Source organism: Trachurus trachurus (assembly GCF_905171665.1).
Source record: "Trachurus trachurus genome assembly, chromosome: 15".
Taxonomy (NCBI): Eukaryota; Metazoa; Chordata; class Actinopteri; order Carangiformes; family Carangidae; genus Trachurus; species Trachurus trachurus.
In genome coordinates this window covers 24,640,781-24,655,611 of record NC_139906.1, presented here as the reverse complement: position 1 = coordinate 24,655,611, position 14,831 = coordinate 24,640,781, and the positions used below count along the sequence as shown (strand labels likewise).

General features: G+C 40.5%; 2 protein-coding genes across 2 annotated transcripts; one reads left to right on the top strand and one right to left on the bottom strand.

Moving 5' to 3' along the window:
• The first annotated feature begins 145 nt into the window (after positions 1–145).
• On the top strand, positions 146–1,510 carry mrpl14 (mitochondrial ribosomal protein L14). The gene is made up of 3 exons (XM_083988483.1): positions 146–256; positions 457–560; positions 884–1,510. The coding sequence occupies exons 2-3, from the start codon at positions 481–483 to the stop codon at positions 1,248–1,250; spliced, it is 447 nt and encodes a 148-aa protein (XP_083844609.1). The 5' UTR covers positions 146–256; positions 457–480; the 3' UTR covers positions 1,251–1,510.
• Positions 1,511–1,588: 78 nt separating this feature from the next.
• LOC310998354 (calpain-1 catalytic subunit-like) lies at positions 1,589–10,937 on the bottom strand. Its single transcript, XM_083988345.1, has 23 exons — positions 10,821–10,937; positions 9,403–9,420; positions 8,316–8,562; positions 7,706–7,775; positions 7,475–7,593; positions 7,249–7,382; positions 6,951–7,119; positions 6,716–6,799; positions 6,536–6,621; positions 6,162–6,236; positions 5,752–5,912; positions 5,403–5,572; positions 5,276–5,287; positions 4,360–4,571; positions 4,224–4,263; positions 4,041–4,106; positions 3,559–3,616; positions 3,331–3,395; positions 3,132–3,200; positions 2,976–3,054; positions 2,758–2,871; positions 2,591–2,649; positions 1,589–2,501 (listed from the first exon to the last, which is right to left on the bottom strand). Exons 3-23 carry the CDS (start codon positions 8,559–8,561, stop codon positions 2,475–2,477), a joined length of 2,115 nt encoding a protein of 704 aa, XP_083844471.1. The 5' UTR covers position 8,562; positions 9,403–9,420; positions 10,821–10,937; the 3' UTR covers positions 1,589–2,474.
• Positions 10,938–14,831: the final 3,894 nt, after the last annotated feature.

Here is a 14,831-nt window from a genome sequence, read left to right as displayed (position 1 = left end):
TACAAACAAGCTAACTGAAGTCGGTAGCCGCTTTTGTAGTTTTCTTTAAAATATTGTTGATTGTATGAGCACACATGGTTGCAAGTCAACGACAATAATCTAACCAGAGACAACCGCCCCCCCCTCCCCCAGTGTGGTGGAGTGTGTATTTCTGATAAGCGATTGATTTATGTTTATCAGCTAGCTCGGCAAAGACAGCCTGTCGCATGTTGCTGACGTCATATCTTTTGACATTGGCATGGCGCATGATAGAAAGGTAACGCTAACAAGATAGACGTTTTAAACTTAAATTTCGACTCTTCAGATAGACGAGTTGTTATTGGGGGTAACGACTATAAACACAAAATGATTTCGCTTTGTTATAAGGAGTTTAAATGCTTTATATGTTGCTAGTGATTTTATTAGAAAACCAATTAGCTTTTTAGCAGCTAACCTTCATGCTCTCTCTCTCTGTAGCTGGCTCTGTAATTCGCTGTAGCTATGGCTCTCTCTCAGCTTTCAAGATCCCTTACTGGACTACTCATAGACACATCATCTATGATTCATCAGAGGACGTTTAGGTAAGAAGAAAAACAACTGTTTAGTGTCAAATATTGTATAAGGTTTGGCAGCTAAAATGTTAAAAATCTGTGTTGTCCGGGCTACCGCCATCTTGAAATATTTTACAAAATAAGTTTAAACAATTCACACAGACAGTGACATGTATATCTACTCCTCCTCTAATGTTAGAGAAAAAATTACCAGGACAACGGAATTAACCTACTTTTCAATATCACTAGGTAAAAAAAAAGAAAGAAGCAAAACTGTCTGTGATCTATGTCTATGATATTTGGTGAAGCATCTTGTAGGTTGAAGATCACCCATTTACTTTTTGTCTTTTCAGTGTGTCCACTGTTGCAGCAGCCATTCAGAAAATGTCAAGAGTCCGTGTAGTAGACAACAGCACCCTTGGAAATACACCACATCATCGTCCACCAAGAGTGATCCATGTCTACACCAAGAATGGTGTGGGGAAAGTGGGTGACAAAGTGTTGCTTGCCATCAAAGGACAGAAGAAGAAAGCGCTAATCGTTGGACACAAAATGCCTGGAGATCGCATGACTCCACGCTTTGATTCAAACAATGTTGTTCTGATTGAGGAAAATGGGAACCCTACAGGAACCAGGATTAGGATTCCTCTGCCCACACATCTACGGAAACTGGAGGGGGACTACTCTAAAGTGTTGGCAATTGCCAGTACATTTGTTTGATAACTGCATCATTGAGTTGTGAACTTTCTTTATTTGAAACACACGTACTCTGTATATTGTGTATCTCCTGGGGCGCACATGAACATGTTCTGATTGTTTGTATTTTGCTTTTTTCTTCAGTAAAGTTTAAGAAGCACTTATCCCTCTACAATATTCCATTGACACTGAATATCTGTAATGGACTCAAGTCTTTGTCATCATGCTTGACTTTAACTGAGGCCTCTATGCTTACAATAAATATAACCTTTACTGGGAAAGGATAGGAGTTTCTGGTGAAGTCTGAGCAGCCAAATATGGGATGTGTTCATGTAATCACGGACACACTGAACAAACTGAGAAAGCATGAGCCATGAGGTAAATATTTATTGAAGGCACAACATACATTCACAACATGGAACACGAGTGGCACATTTTTAATGGCCTTTCATAACATAATGGTGCAATGTATATAAGGCATTCAGTATCACGTGAGACAAGTGGGCTGTTAATGGTATTTCTCACTAAAGTAATGCAATTTTATGTGCAGCTTCCTTCAGGTAAAATCCTAATGCAAAATAAAAAACAACCAAGGTCAGCTGCTCTAATTCAGTTTCAGCTAAAATGTCCGGTGCAATATATAAACAGCCAAAATTTCAGTATCAAATGCCAAAATATATATTAAAAAAAAACTAATACTCAGAAATCAGATTGGTCTGTACTGCCACCTGCAGGTTCAAGAATGAAACTACTAACAACACAGATTTCCTGCTAAAAGATATTTCAGCCATCAAATCAGGGGAAAGTGGAAATACATGAAGAATGATTACGAAAACTATAAGACTTAACTCTTCAAAGCACTACAAGAACAGACTTAAAACCTCAATAAAAGGTCAGTAAATCTGTTTATTCTTATAGACAGCCAAACCAAAATGTGGAAAAAGAAACAAAACTGTTACAATGTACACAACAGCTAGTGATTTCTAACATGCACAGACACATGCTGTTTTTACAAAGACGACAGATTAATGTGGCACATGGACTGCTTCAAACGATGGGTTTGCATAGTTTCTAATACATGTCTCGGTAGGACTTTGGTTTTTAGTCTTACAGCTCTTTTGCTAGTTTAGTTGCTGAGGTGGAATATGTTAAGAGATGCGCAGGTGTCTAAGGCTGCGGGGTCTTCAGGGCTCCTGGTTAGTGGCAGTCTGTACCTTTTACTCTAAAATCTCCTCCAGTAATGACTCGTCAACCGCACATTGTCATGTAAAGCCACTAGTAATGAGGAAAAATAAAGTTAGATGAAGAGAAAAGAGTGACACAATGTACTTAGGCTTAATTTTAAAACCACAACAACAACTCACCTCTGTGAGATTCAGCTCAGCCTCTCCTGATCCATCCTTGTCAAACTGCTGGAAAGACCCTGTGAAAAAATTATTTGAGGTTTCATCATTTTTCCTTCATCTTGTAATTCCCACTTGATTAATATCTGGTGTCTATTTCTAGTAACACATAGAGTAATAATACTCACTAAACATGGCTTCAAGCTTGACCAAGCAGCAGATGAAGTTGTCAAAGTCAATCATCTCATTCTCTGCATACCGGGCCACAAGGACCTGGTTCAGTCTGTTGTTCAGTTTGAAACCTACAAAATAGGACAAAAGACATTAAAGAAAGGGCTTGCACTTCTAGTCTGTGTGTGTGTGAACTGGTAAATAAATGTGAAAATGATACAGAAGAGCAATATACCTGCTTCCTCCACAGCAAGACGCATCTCATATGAGCTCATGGCCCCTGACTTGTCAAGATCAAACTGTCTGAAAATGACCTGGGGAACCGGAAGAGAAATATAAATACATATAAAGTACAGAGAGTCCACATAATGCTCCTTTAAGTCTTTCTTACCAGCCACTTTCTGATCTTGTTCCACAGGAGCTGAAACTCCACCAGCCCTAAACGGGCACTTCCATCTTTCTGGTATAAACGGTGTCAAAGAGAGAAACTGACCACAGACAATTACTTGCATGCTACAGTAAATACATTTCAATAAAACCACTTTCAGAACTGTTTTGGTCAATTCATGTCTGATAACTTCAGAGGATACGTCCATCAGGTTGACCATGGTCCGACATGATTCCATACTGAAGCCATCAGTCTTCAGATCTTTGTCTGAAACAGGGGAAAAAAACACTCTACTGAAATACTGTGATCTACAATGACTCAGGCAAATGGATGGTGCACACTCTACAGTGGAATCTAATACAGGAATGGTAGATGTATGACTAAGATGTAAACTTTTTGGCATGTGCGTGTGTCTAAATATAAAACTCACGCCGGGAGACGACTCTGTTCAGAATAGTCTTAAGCTCGCAAATAGAAATCTCCATATCCTGGAAAGTAACATGGACAGAGAGAGAAGAGACATTATTAGCACATATCAGTTCAACTACCATGGATCAACTGTATTTTTATTCATTTACTACAGTGGCCCTGAGAGCTCAACAAACTGGGACTTGGGAAAACTCATGCAAATACACAACCACACTGCAACTGAAGTGCTGACACAAGTGTGTGTGTTTATGTGGGTGTGTGTGTGTGTGTATCATCAACTCTCTTTCACCCTGACTTTCCTGTCTCTCTCTCGCTTGATGAAGATTTTGATGTTTTTTTCTGAAGATGTGATTCGTTGAGCTCTCAGGGCTACAATATAAGGGTTCTTTAAACTTTTAGATAATATTTAAAATGCCATAAATATATACCAATATTACCACTAGAATCACTATAAGGATTGTTTATGTAGCATTCAGAGCCTACCTCTCCTGCTAACTGGGCGAACATGGATTTGAAGGAGTCATCAATATCATCTTCAGTTAGTTCCTCCTGAGGGAAAGTAGGAGAAAAGAGCTGATTGATAAACAAACCACTTCACATTTCATTATATTAACATTGTAGATTTTTTCCCTCTACGGTGTAGTTCATGTGTTCACTTATACGTACATCATCTTCTAAATCTGCAGAGATTTCGTCATCCAACTCTCTAAATAGATAAAAACATACTGGTATTAGCATGAGATTTACATTCTTACATTTGACACATTGACTGACATGTACATGACATACAGAAGACACATACTCAGTTTCTGATTGCTTCTCAGTGAAGACTCTGAGGACAAAGTCGGCCTCTTTACCGGCCTCAAAGGTGGAGGGGACGATGAGGTACTCTCCGGGGGGCAGACGCAGCCGTGTGCTCACCTCTCTCAGGTTAATGAAGGTCTCTGAGCGTGCGCACGACGAATGGTTCAAAAAGAAATTTTTCTTCAAGTGGACATTCTGGCAGCCTCTGTACTAAGGGCAGTAGGAAATAATACATGTGTCAAGATGCAAATTGCACATTTCACCTTCTTGAAACTGCCAACAGCATAACATACACTGCAAAAACTCAAAATCTTTCCAAGAATATTTGTTTGTCTTATTTCTAGTCAAAACTAAACTCTTTCCACTTAGAGTAAGACTCATCACCTAAAAACTAACATGTTTTTAGATAATTTTCACTTGTTTCAAACTATTTTTCACTTGAAATAAGTAGACAAATCTGCCAGTGAAAGCAGTTTTTCTGTGCTTGTAATAAGAAAGAAAAACTTGCTCCACTATCAGATTCTTCTACTTATTTCAACTGAAAATATGCTTGAAAGAAGTAAAAAGTGTCTAAAAACAAGCTAATTTTTATGTCATGAGTCTATTTTAATTATAATGAGATTTTGTTTTGACCAGAAATGACATTTTGACTAGAAATAAGACAAATATTCTTGGTAAGATTTTGAGTTTTTGCAATGTGGAGACACTGGTACAGTTGTCTCTTTTTAACTTCATAGTAATTTCTATTTTTGATATCAATGATGTAAATCCCTATTTCTATGTTTTATCTCTATTCTCTTTTACTGTCTGTGTTGTGTGTCTGTTGTTGTATTATGTCTTTCTATGGACCCTGAGTCCGAAATAAAGATATATTGAGGATTAACGGTAGTGGTTGTATTTACTGCTCGGCTTACCTCCTCTGGGATCTGCAAGAAAGAAAAAAAGAAAAAAAATGTAATGTAAAAAAAGAGGGAAATTCTAAAAAAGTAATGTAGTTAAACAGGTGAATAAACCAGGGGAACAGCAAGGAGGTGTTCTCACCTCATAGAGAGCAAAGCCGATGGTGTGCATGTCCTGACCCTGGCGACGATATCTGCGGCGGTCCTTCTGCATGAGAGCTACTAAAAAACTGCACGCCACCTCATCGTCCTCTGGATCGTCGTCTTCCTCCAGCAACGTGATCTTATACTGAGGGTTGATCCAAAACGTGTCTGACACAGACAGATTAGATTAGACACAGATTAGTGTTTGCCTGTGTCAAAGTCACAGTAACACTACACAACCTGTTTATTTTGCCAAGTACAAGAAAGATCAGCATCATCAGGTTATCTACTGTATGTCAGTGTGCATGAAAGGCATTGTTTCCTATGACCACATGGTGTCGACTCACTGGGATGGTTCCTGCAGCCTCCAGCGGTGCTGCCTCTCCGCCACGTGCCGTAGAACTTGATGGTGTTCCAGTGGCTGACACTGTCATCACTCAGAACATCAGGAGTCAAGTTACAGATCTCCAGACGGGAAAACTGCCGGGTGAACTCGCTGAAGGACATCCTGGAAGGGGACAGTCAGTTTGGAGTCAGAATCCTGAGTGCAGGCTTTCTAACATAAAATCAACAGTTCTCATATCCGTGGGTTATTTCTGACACTAGGGACAGGAGGTGGTTAGTACAGCTGAGCACAAGGTGGAATCTAGGGAAACAGCTAGCTGATGAGCTGGATCAGTCTTCTCAACCTACTCGCAAATGAGCAATCCAACCTTTCCTCACAAATACTGACAGTAGCCACATCAAAACATCTCACCAAAACTCTCCATCCTCCATCTGAAGATGCAAGTCCTCTCGTTCAGAAGGGTCGATCTCGTCCCATTCAGGTGAACTGCACAGAACAACACAAAGAGACCGGAATTAATACCGATATATAGTACTGGACATATTAACACCTTGATGGATTAAAAAGACGGAGGTGGTGGACAGCTCCTCTCTCTTCTATGCAGGACGGAGAGATAGAAGATCCTTTGTACCTACAGCCATCAGGCTTTTTTAATTCTTCTGCAAATGGTAGATGAGCTGCCAGACGAGTGAATTTCCCTTTAGGGATTAATAAAGTAATTCTTATCTTATCTTATCTTATCTTATCATAGAGACCACAAATGTTTAATGCTCTGGTGCACTCACTTGTCACTCCAAGCTCCCGTCCACTCCACCTGGCCCCAGGGGTTGCGTACTCGGATTAGGCGTTCCATGTTGCCACGGAAATCAACCTAAGTAACATCACAGTGATGGGAAACTTACAACCACAGCTATCAATTATAATGGCGACTTATTATTAAAGAGAGCAGGGAAACAGAGACAGACCTCCTTCAGTCCGGTGACTGAGTAGGCGTGGCCCTTAACAAGCTTCTTGAATGTTACAGACTCCATGTCGAAGGCACTGGTGATCTGTGAAGACATGATAGCTGTATGTGAGTATGAATATCAATTGCCTGACCGAGAAATGAATAGAATTGCTTTTAATGTAAGTGGCTTTCTCAGGACGGTCTAGCACCGATCTGCTGTGTCTTGGCGGTGTGCCAGTGTGTTCAGCACTCACATCGATGGAGCAGCCCAGCAGGGAGCCTCTCTCCAGTGCTTTGCTGATTATCCTGTAAAGATCTCTGGGAGGCTTTTGGAGCTCGTACATCTCAGACACACCACCTGTGAAGTCCTCGAATCCTTCAGTGGTGCTTCCTCCGGACAGGGCCTCATAGGAGCCATTCAGCCTGATAGCAAGTTATAGCATACCTCAGTTTGTTTGTCTTCAGCATAAGTGCTTCAGGATATGATTTATAGATTCCCACTAAATACGCCCATGCTGAATAATTAACAATCTGGGCAGACTCAATACCTACTTAGCGTAAGCCTTCTCCAGGAGTGCACTCCAGAATTCATTGCCCTCAGCTGAATGGACAAACATCAGCTCTCCATCTTTGACAGGCAATCTGTCGTCGATCACAACATCCACCCACTCGCCAAACTGCCAGAACTGCAACACAGAGCAATAAACAAAACAAGAAGGCCTTCAATCTAAATTGCTTGCCTTAGTCTTGACAAATTAAAGGTTTGAAGGTGATGTACCTGAAAGTGGAAGATCCCAGCGTAGTCGTCTTGGAAGGTCTGTCCATGTGGGACGACCCGATGGAGCAGCCTCTCGTTCAGGGTGAGGGAGCCGATGGCTGCCAAGAGCCAGCAGTCTCCTGTCAGTTAGAGGAAGCATTTAGGAACCAACATCCAATCATGTCTTTCAACTGTTATTCCTTGACAATTTTGACATTAATGACTTGAGCAACAAGGGTTAGGGTTACGCACCCAGCGCTCCCTGACAGATGTCTGTCCTGGTGGCTCCACCCACAATGAACTGAGCGTCATCCATCAGTTCCTGTGAAGAAAATTAAATGTCTGGATTAAGACAAATCAATCGAGTGCTCAGAGTTTGGCGTGGACAACCCCTGTTAGGATTTACCTTAAGGTGACACAACTTTGAAACAGTTGCTACCCTGGCATCTTAACTTCCTGTTATAATGCGGCACTGTAAACACATGTCACCGCAGGGAGTGGTCGGAGAATGCCACAAGATGCTGACAGCTGCAGACATGGTCTGCACTGCAGTTCCTGTTCATACTTGTCGTATTCTGTCTGACTATCTGTCTGAGTTTGCAGACATGAAATAAGATAAGAGTCATTGATATGTTTGTTTATATGTTGCTCTGTTAAGTCTCTGTCAACTCGTAACAGTTCACAACAGCAACAAACTGCTGTTGTGAAATGTTACGAGAGGGGTCCACAGGTGTTTCCTGCTTTAGATCTGGAGTCGACTCAGACACCATTCATCTGTAAATGCATGAATTAGAGGTATATGTGAATGTATATGTAAATGTAACTGTTAGATGTAATTATTTCTCCATGTGTGCATCCTCACCGTTGGTCTCATCCACACCACATCTCTGGTTTTGGAGGAGTAGGGGGCCAGCTCCTTGAAGCCCAGGGATGGAGGCTCTGCTGGGAAACAGGGGTCTTCAAACAGGCAGCCCGACTCCACACACTCCTGTTTCAGGGCCTCGTAGTCCTGGTTGTTGAAGTGAACAGCCTGGTCCGTGGAGCCCATGCCTTCTGCCCGCAGCCTATTGGCGTATATTGTTGCAGAAATCCCTCCGGATGGATGCATGCTGGTGCAAGATAAAAATAATGCCACTGGTGGGTATGCACAGTGCTGTCTAAAAATAGCAGGAAGCTAATCAGCAGCGCAGACAGCTAACAGCGAACCAATCAGGTGAGAGAGCATTTGTAGACAAGTTGTTCATACTAGTGATGCAGATTTTTTTTTTTTTTTGGTCCCACTGATTAGAGTGAGTCTGCCTTCAATTATTTAGCCTGACATGGTACTTGTACACTCTGCTGTTGGCAGAACAGTAAAATGCTAAAGGCTGAACAATTACAACGAAAAGATGAAACTGCTGCCACTGAGGAAACTAAAGTCAGTTCCTGGAGTAAGTTTAGCAACCTGAGGATTTTACATTCTCCAATTAAAGTCTTGCACATGATGCATATTTTACAAGTCCATTCATTTTTTCTGAATTAATACATATATGACAACTCTTAGGCTAACAGATGAATACATAAATACATAATCCAGCCTTTCTCCCCATAACTGTCCTCCTGACTTGTATTACCTTCATGAGTGTGTAAGTAAGAAAATATGAAATATGAAAATAATAAAGACTGAGAGATTTTATTTTTGGTCTCTGATTAAACTTTTCTGTGTGGTGTGAATTCAAAAGTGAGTCAAAACAACACAACACAACATGGTGATGGTGTGTGGGTGGTAATGGTGAGTGGTCACACATAAATAAAAGTAAATGTGCTGCTATGGAAAGTTGAGTATGAAAAGCCCAGCAGAGAAATATTAGACAAAGAGAAAGAATGTACATTGGAAAAGAGAAACATGAGAACAGCCACTTTAAACACAGCAAACCCAGGAAGAACAGTACAAGTGAGAAATAAGATACCTTGGCTGTGTAGGTAGGCTGAGGAAGAATGAGACAAAAAGGAGAGAAAATGGCATTCAGTAATGCTTTACCAGTGGTAAAAGATGAAGTGTTATTTCAAATAATCTGAATTCCCTCAGGCTGATGAAGCTTGGGTAGCCATGGTAAAAAAAAAAAAAATGCAGGCAATAATGGACACTAGTGTTTACAAAGCAGTGGGAGGGAGGGGCTTCCCTGCTGAAAGCACTTTCTGCAGAAGTTCAAAAGTGTCCGTCTAGTCTCTGTGGAGGACATAATGGCTCTGAGAGCAAAGCAACAGGATAAAAGAATTAATACACCAAGAAACGAACCACAGTTACTGGACTATGCCGGACTGAACCGGTGCTGGAATATCTGGGACATGGGACAGTCTTTTATGCTGCTCTGCTCCACACACACACACACACACACACACACACACACACACACACACACACACACACACACACACACACACACACACACACACACACACACACACACACACACACACACACACACACACACACAGGAGAGGAATCCTAATGAGCTGAGTTCAGTAAACAGTCCAGGCATTCAAAGAATCAAAGCAGAAATCTGGACGGCGCTACAGTGGTGCAGTTAGGGGGGGAAAGACAGAAATATCAGACGTGTTGCAGACGTGTTGCTGTGCAATAAAAATAAAAACATGCTTTTAAACAGAAACAATCTTGCAGACAAGGACATTGTCTATAGGTCCACCCCCAAAGCCCCTCTACCCTGTGGCCCCATATGCCTGTAGACTCTGCAGGAATGTCCCCATGCTCTGTAAAACAGCTAGAGAGAGGCGCCTGCTGGCTCATGACCAAAAGGATATCTCTTCTTCCCCACAATGCACAGAGAAAAGCTGATCGGTGCAGTCCTGATAATGATGTCATCTATCCATAGGACTTCAACCCCAGCAATAACCCAGACCAACCTACTACTATCTGAGTCAAAACACTGCACAGGGGCCAACGCAGGCGTCTCCTCTAAATATACACTACAATGTTGTGTATATAGGAGCTACTTTGTAAAAAGTAAAGGCCTGTTACTATGACACAGTCACAGTATGTCAGATATGTATTGAGCCCAGCACCTGTTTCAGCTGTTAAGGGAGGCCCTGCTTTTCTATGCGCACTGGCACTGCAGCTACAAAGACCTGGCTCTAACACAGGATCTTAGGCCATGATCACACACTGGAAGTCACAGGTAAAGTGAATCGGTGCGTGTGAAGATGACAGCTGGGACTATTATTAGTACAGCCTGCAGGAGCCTGTATTAAAGCAAACTCGCCGCACCGGAGGCCTGCGTTACAATAAAACCACGAGGCACCGTTAAAGCCTTAAGCCGGTCACATCAACACTGTCATTGAATCAAGATGAATAAGACTCTGTACTCACCAGCGCGTTCTCTGCTCCTGCTGGGTCTGTTGGATGGTGATTTTCGCGTAAATCTGGGAAAGGGGGTGGGCAGTGGTTTGATAGCCAGGAGCGCAGGTCCAGCCCTCTCCGCTACACACACACACACGCACGCACACCCATGCACACACGCACACACTGCAGGAAACCTTATCCGCTACTGTAGGCGGAGCCACCGCTCACTTACAGCACCACACAATGCCCCTAGAGGTTCCGACTGTAAGCTGCATCCTCTGCACACCAAAATCACAGTTGATAAGCCAAAACAGAGCACAGAGAACAAATAATTACATCATGGGAGATCAGATCAAAATATGCCTGAAGTGAACACATTCTTTAAAAAAGGGATCCAGGACTGACTGAACTCATTGGCCTGGGGGAATTCAGATCAGTCCTAATTAGGATCGAGAACGAAGATCCATTGACTCTTGTGCTTGTCCTCTGTAATTTGTAAATGTGTATACCGTTTGCATAATTCTATATGGTTTTGTGCACTGCTTTCTTAGCCAAATAAAGCTTAAATAAAGGATAAATAAAAAAAAATAAAAAATTAAATAATCAGAAATTATATTCAAGATCAGCTCATCAGAACAATAAAACAAGAAGTGTTCATCATAAAGCTTGGAAGTGTGGGCTGAGATATTGTACACAAGATGCTACTGTAACCACAACTTTAATGTTATGTCATTTGTATACAATAGACTTAATGTTGGATGTGCAGTATATCATTCAGTGTGATACCAATTACATTTTAGTCAAAGGCGGAACGATTTGGTCAATAAAGATCAATTGAAATCCAAAGTGATGAAATAATTCTTCAACTTAATAAATTGATTTTGCATAATATTTTTTAATGTAATAATCTTAGTTTATTGAGATGTACTTATCATGTGTCAAATCTGTGTTTAAGCCACCAACACAAATGTCCTGTGGTTGTCTGACTAATTATGTATCAAATGTGCAAAGCCGTAAAAGTGAAGCCAATCCTTTACTTCTATATGTTGATGCATTCAAGAGAAACAACTGTCCTTTGAATAGGCCTACTGAGCACTGAGTAGAAACTATGTTTTTGACCGGTCAAAATAGAAAATTTGTAAAAGTAAACTTTGCTCATGTGTAATTGTTACCTGATTAAACTCCACCTCTCATTTATGTCAATCATCTTGATAAACCCGAGGCTGCAACCTTAAACAACTGCATGTCACCTGAGAGATAATGTGCTGTAAATCACAGCAAAGGTTAAAGGTCACCAGCTACCACAACTATTCATATTCTGTAACCGAGTTAGCCACAGACGTTGCTGCTTGACACTGAGTGTAACATTAACTAGACTAGAAGGTGACAAACAGTTTTGTACGACAAAAGAGATATGCTCTTAGCACAGGCCTTGTGTGTGTTTATAGGTCATAGATTCAAAAATGTTGTAAAAGGCACTCAATGTTTGTTCGATGTGGTCTTTGGACAGGAACATGTGTGTACTCAAAAATCACAACAACAAAAACAAAACACAGAGGCACCTCTAAAACTATTTTTAAATTATTTTATTGTAATTCCTTGATCACATGAGACCTTAAAACCAGCAGACTGTGATGCAATTCAGCATCAAGCTGATTATAAATAACAGTTCATAGAGTCCATTAGAGAGAAAGCTCTCAATCTATCAATCCTCAATCTAGGTCAGGAGGTTTGTCTCCCTCTACAAATATTGTACTTGTGTTCTGCTAGTCTGTCCTGCAAGTGTCTTTTTGTTCACCTATTGTAAAAAAAAAAAAAAAAAAAAAAAAAAAAAAAAAAAAAAAAAAAAAAAAAAAAAGAAAAGAAAAAAAGTTTGATCTTAAAATGTAAGATTTAAGTAAGATGTATGAGATGTTGTGCCTGCCTTTTGAGCCACTGTCAAGTGTGTAAAAAAAAAAACTCAATTCACATAATTGAATTTAAAGCAGAAGTAAGCGATATTTTTGTGTTAATATAAGTCTTAAATAGTTATACCTTCCGACAGCAATCACTTACATAGAGTGTTTGGACCGAAACACGGGTCTGTCAGTCACTCAGCTCTGCTCTGAGCCGAGGAGAAAACTTTTCTTGTATCCTACAATTTTTATCCAATGAGGAGAGAGAATGGCATAAAGGGCTGTGTATGCAGCCAAGGGATGCGTGTGAATGTGGTGACATAGGGACGAGGACCAATAGATCCATGACGAGGGTGGGGGCTGCTAACTCCGTCGGCTGACAAGAAGTTATGGTGCCTTCAGGGCAGCCCGTTACTCGTGTTTTTCCGACCTGGTGAAGTCGTACCAGTTCGATCTGGTGCGAGTTCACGGGTCGGAAGTTACGAGTGGCCGTTATAGTGCACTTTCACAGGCAACAGGTCGGAGAAACGCGAGTTGCGGGTTGCCTGGAACGCTACAAAGTCGTAAATTGTGACTTGAAGCTGTAACTTACGGTTTCAAAAGCCTGCCTGGAACGCAGCATTAGCCAAAACGACCGGATCGCTTACTTCTGCTTTAAGATTAATTTCCATCTGTTCAATTTGGCAAATTACATTTTATTCCTAAAACAGATTAATAACATGTTGTAGATGCAGAAGTGCTCAAAGGTGTCATTTTAAATTTGGTTGGTATTTAATTTAGAATGATTTAACCCATACAACAAATACCACAAATTACTTGTGAGCAACTGTAACGTTGAACATTTTATTCAGTAAATTGTTCCCTACATGTTCTGCTATGCTGATTTTAATCAAACCCACTTAGAATAGGCAACAAATAATAGAAGTTCAATCGACGTTGCATTTAAATATTGCATTAGCTTTTACTTAGTAACAATGGGTGATGCGTATCAGCTGGTAAAAGCACCACAGGAGGCTTCAATGTATAATTCATCTAATTCAGTAATAATATATTCGATCAATACTGGTATTTAATTATATTTAAGCAGAGAGACATGAACCATAATTGGACAGTTAAGAGCATTTATGCTGGTTTGTATGTCATTATATATATATATATATATATATATATATATATTTTTTTTTTTTTTTTTTTTTCATCAGAGTCACTGCAGAGTAGTTTCAATGGTTAAACAATAGCTAAGAAAATAAATGTGTTTTTATGCTTAATTGCAATTTATAACAAAGTTACTCAAGTTTGCATTCACTGAATCAAATGTAGGCTACTGTTCTGCTACCACTTCAACTCAGCACCATACACATAATGTGATGATATTTTTAATATTGACACTCATCCTGTAATATTGTGTGTACACACGTCACTCATCCAGTGGTTTTTGACACACCCTTCAACCAACCTCCCACAGTGCCATTTGCATGCACTGTTGGTTACCTTATCTAAGATGATAGTGCATGTGTCCGCTGGGTGTGGAAGGCTGGCAGTGAGGAATACACTTCAAAGGAAAGTCAGCGCCGCAAACAAGAAATGTTCATAAGAATTTCTTTATGAAGCCTTTTGTTTTGTTTTTTGTTTTTTTACGTTCAGTAGTATTTGTGCACAGAATCTCATTAACCCCAGCACTGAACCACAGCCCTTTAAACATGACCAGGTCTTTTTTACGAGTGTCCAACTCCATGCTGTGGAAAATTTAACAAGTGTGGATTCACTACCATTCACTACCTTTAATATGCAAGTCCTCATTTAGTGTACGTGCTACTTTCTGACACTTAAACACAACTTGTCATCATTTAAAACAAACATTGTTCCATGTTGCTTCTCCAGTTGAGTTGCTTCTAATTGAACCAGTTGAAACTGACTTTGAGGTTGTGTGACTAAAGATTAGCTTTGCTTCTTTGCACAGAAAAGAATAAGGATACAAAGTCACACTTTGGAACATGATGGGCTCCAAATCAGACGGCATGCAGATATCTCCCAGGCTTAGTGCTGCAACATCATTTATATCCCACTCTAAGTCTTTCTCAGTTTAAGTGTTGGTTCATTACATAGCTACAGTTAAGCCTCAATTTCTCAACCCTCAGCTGTG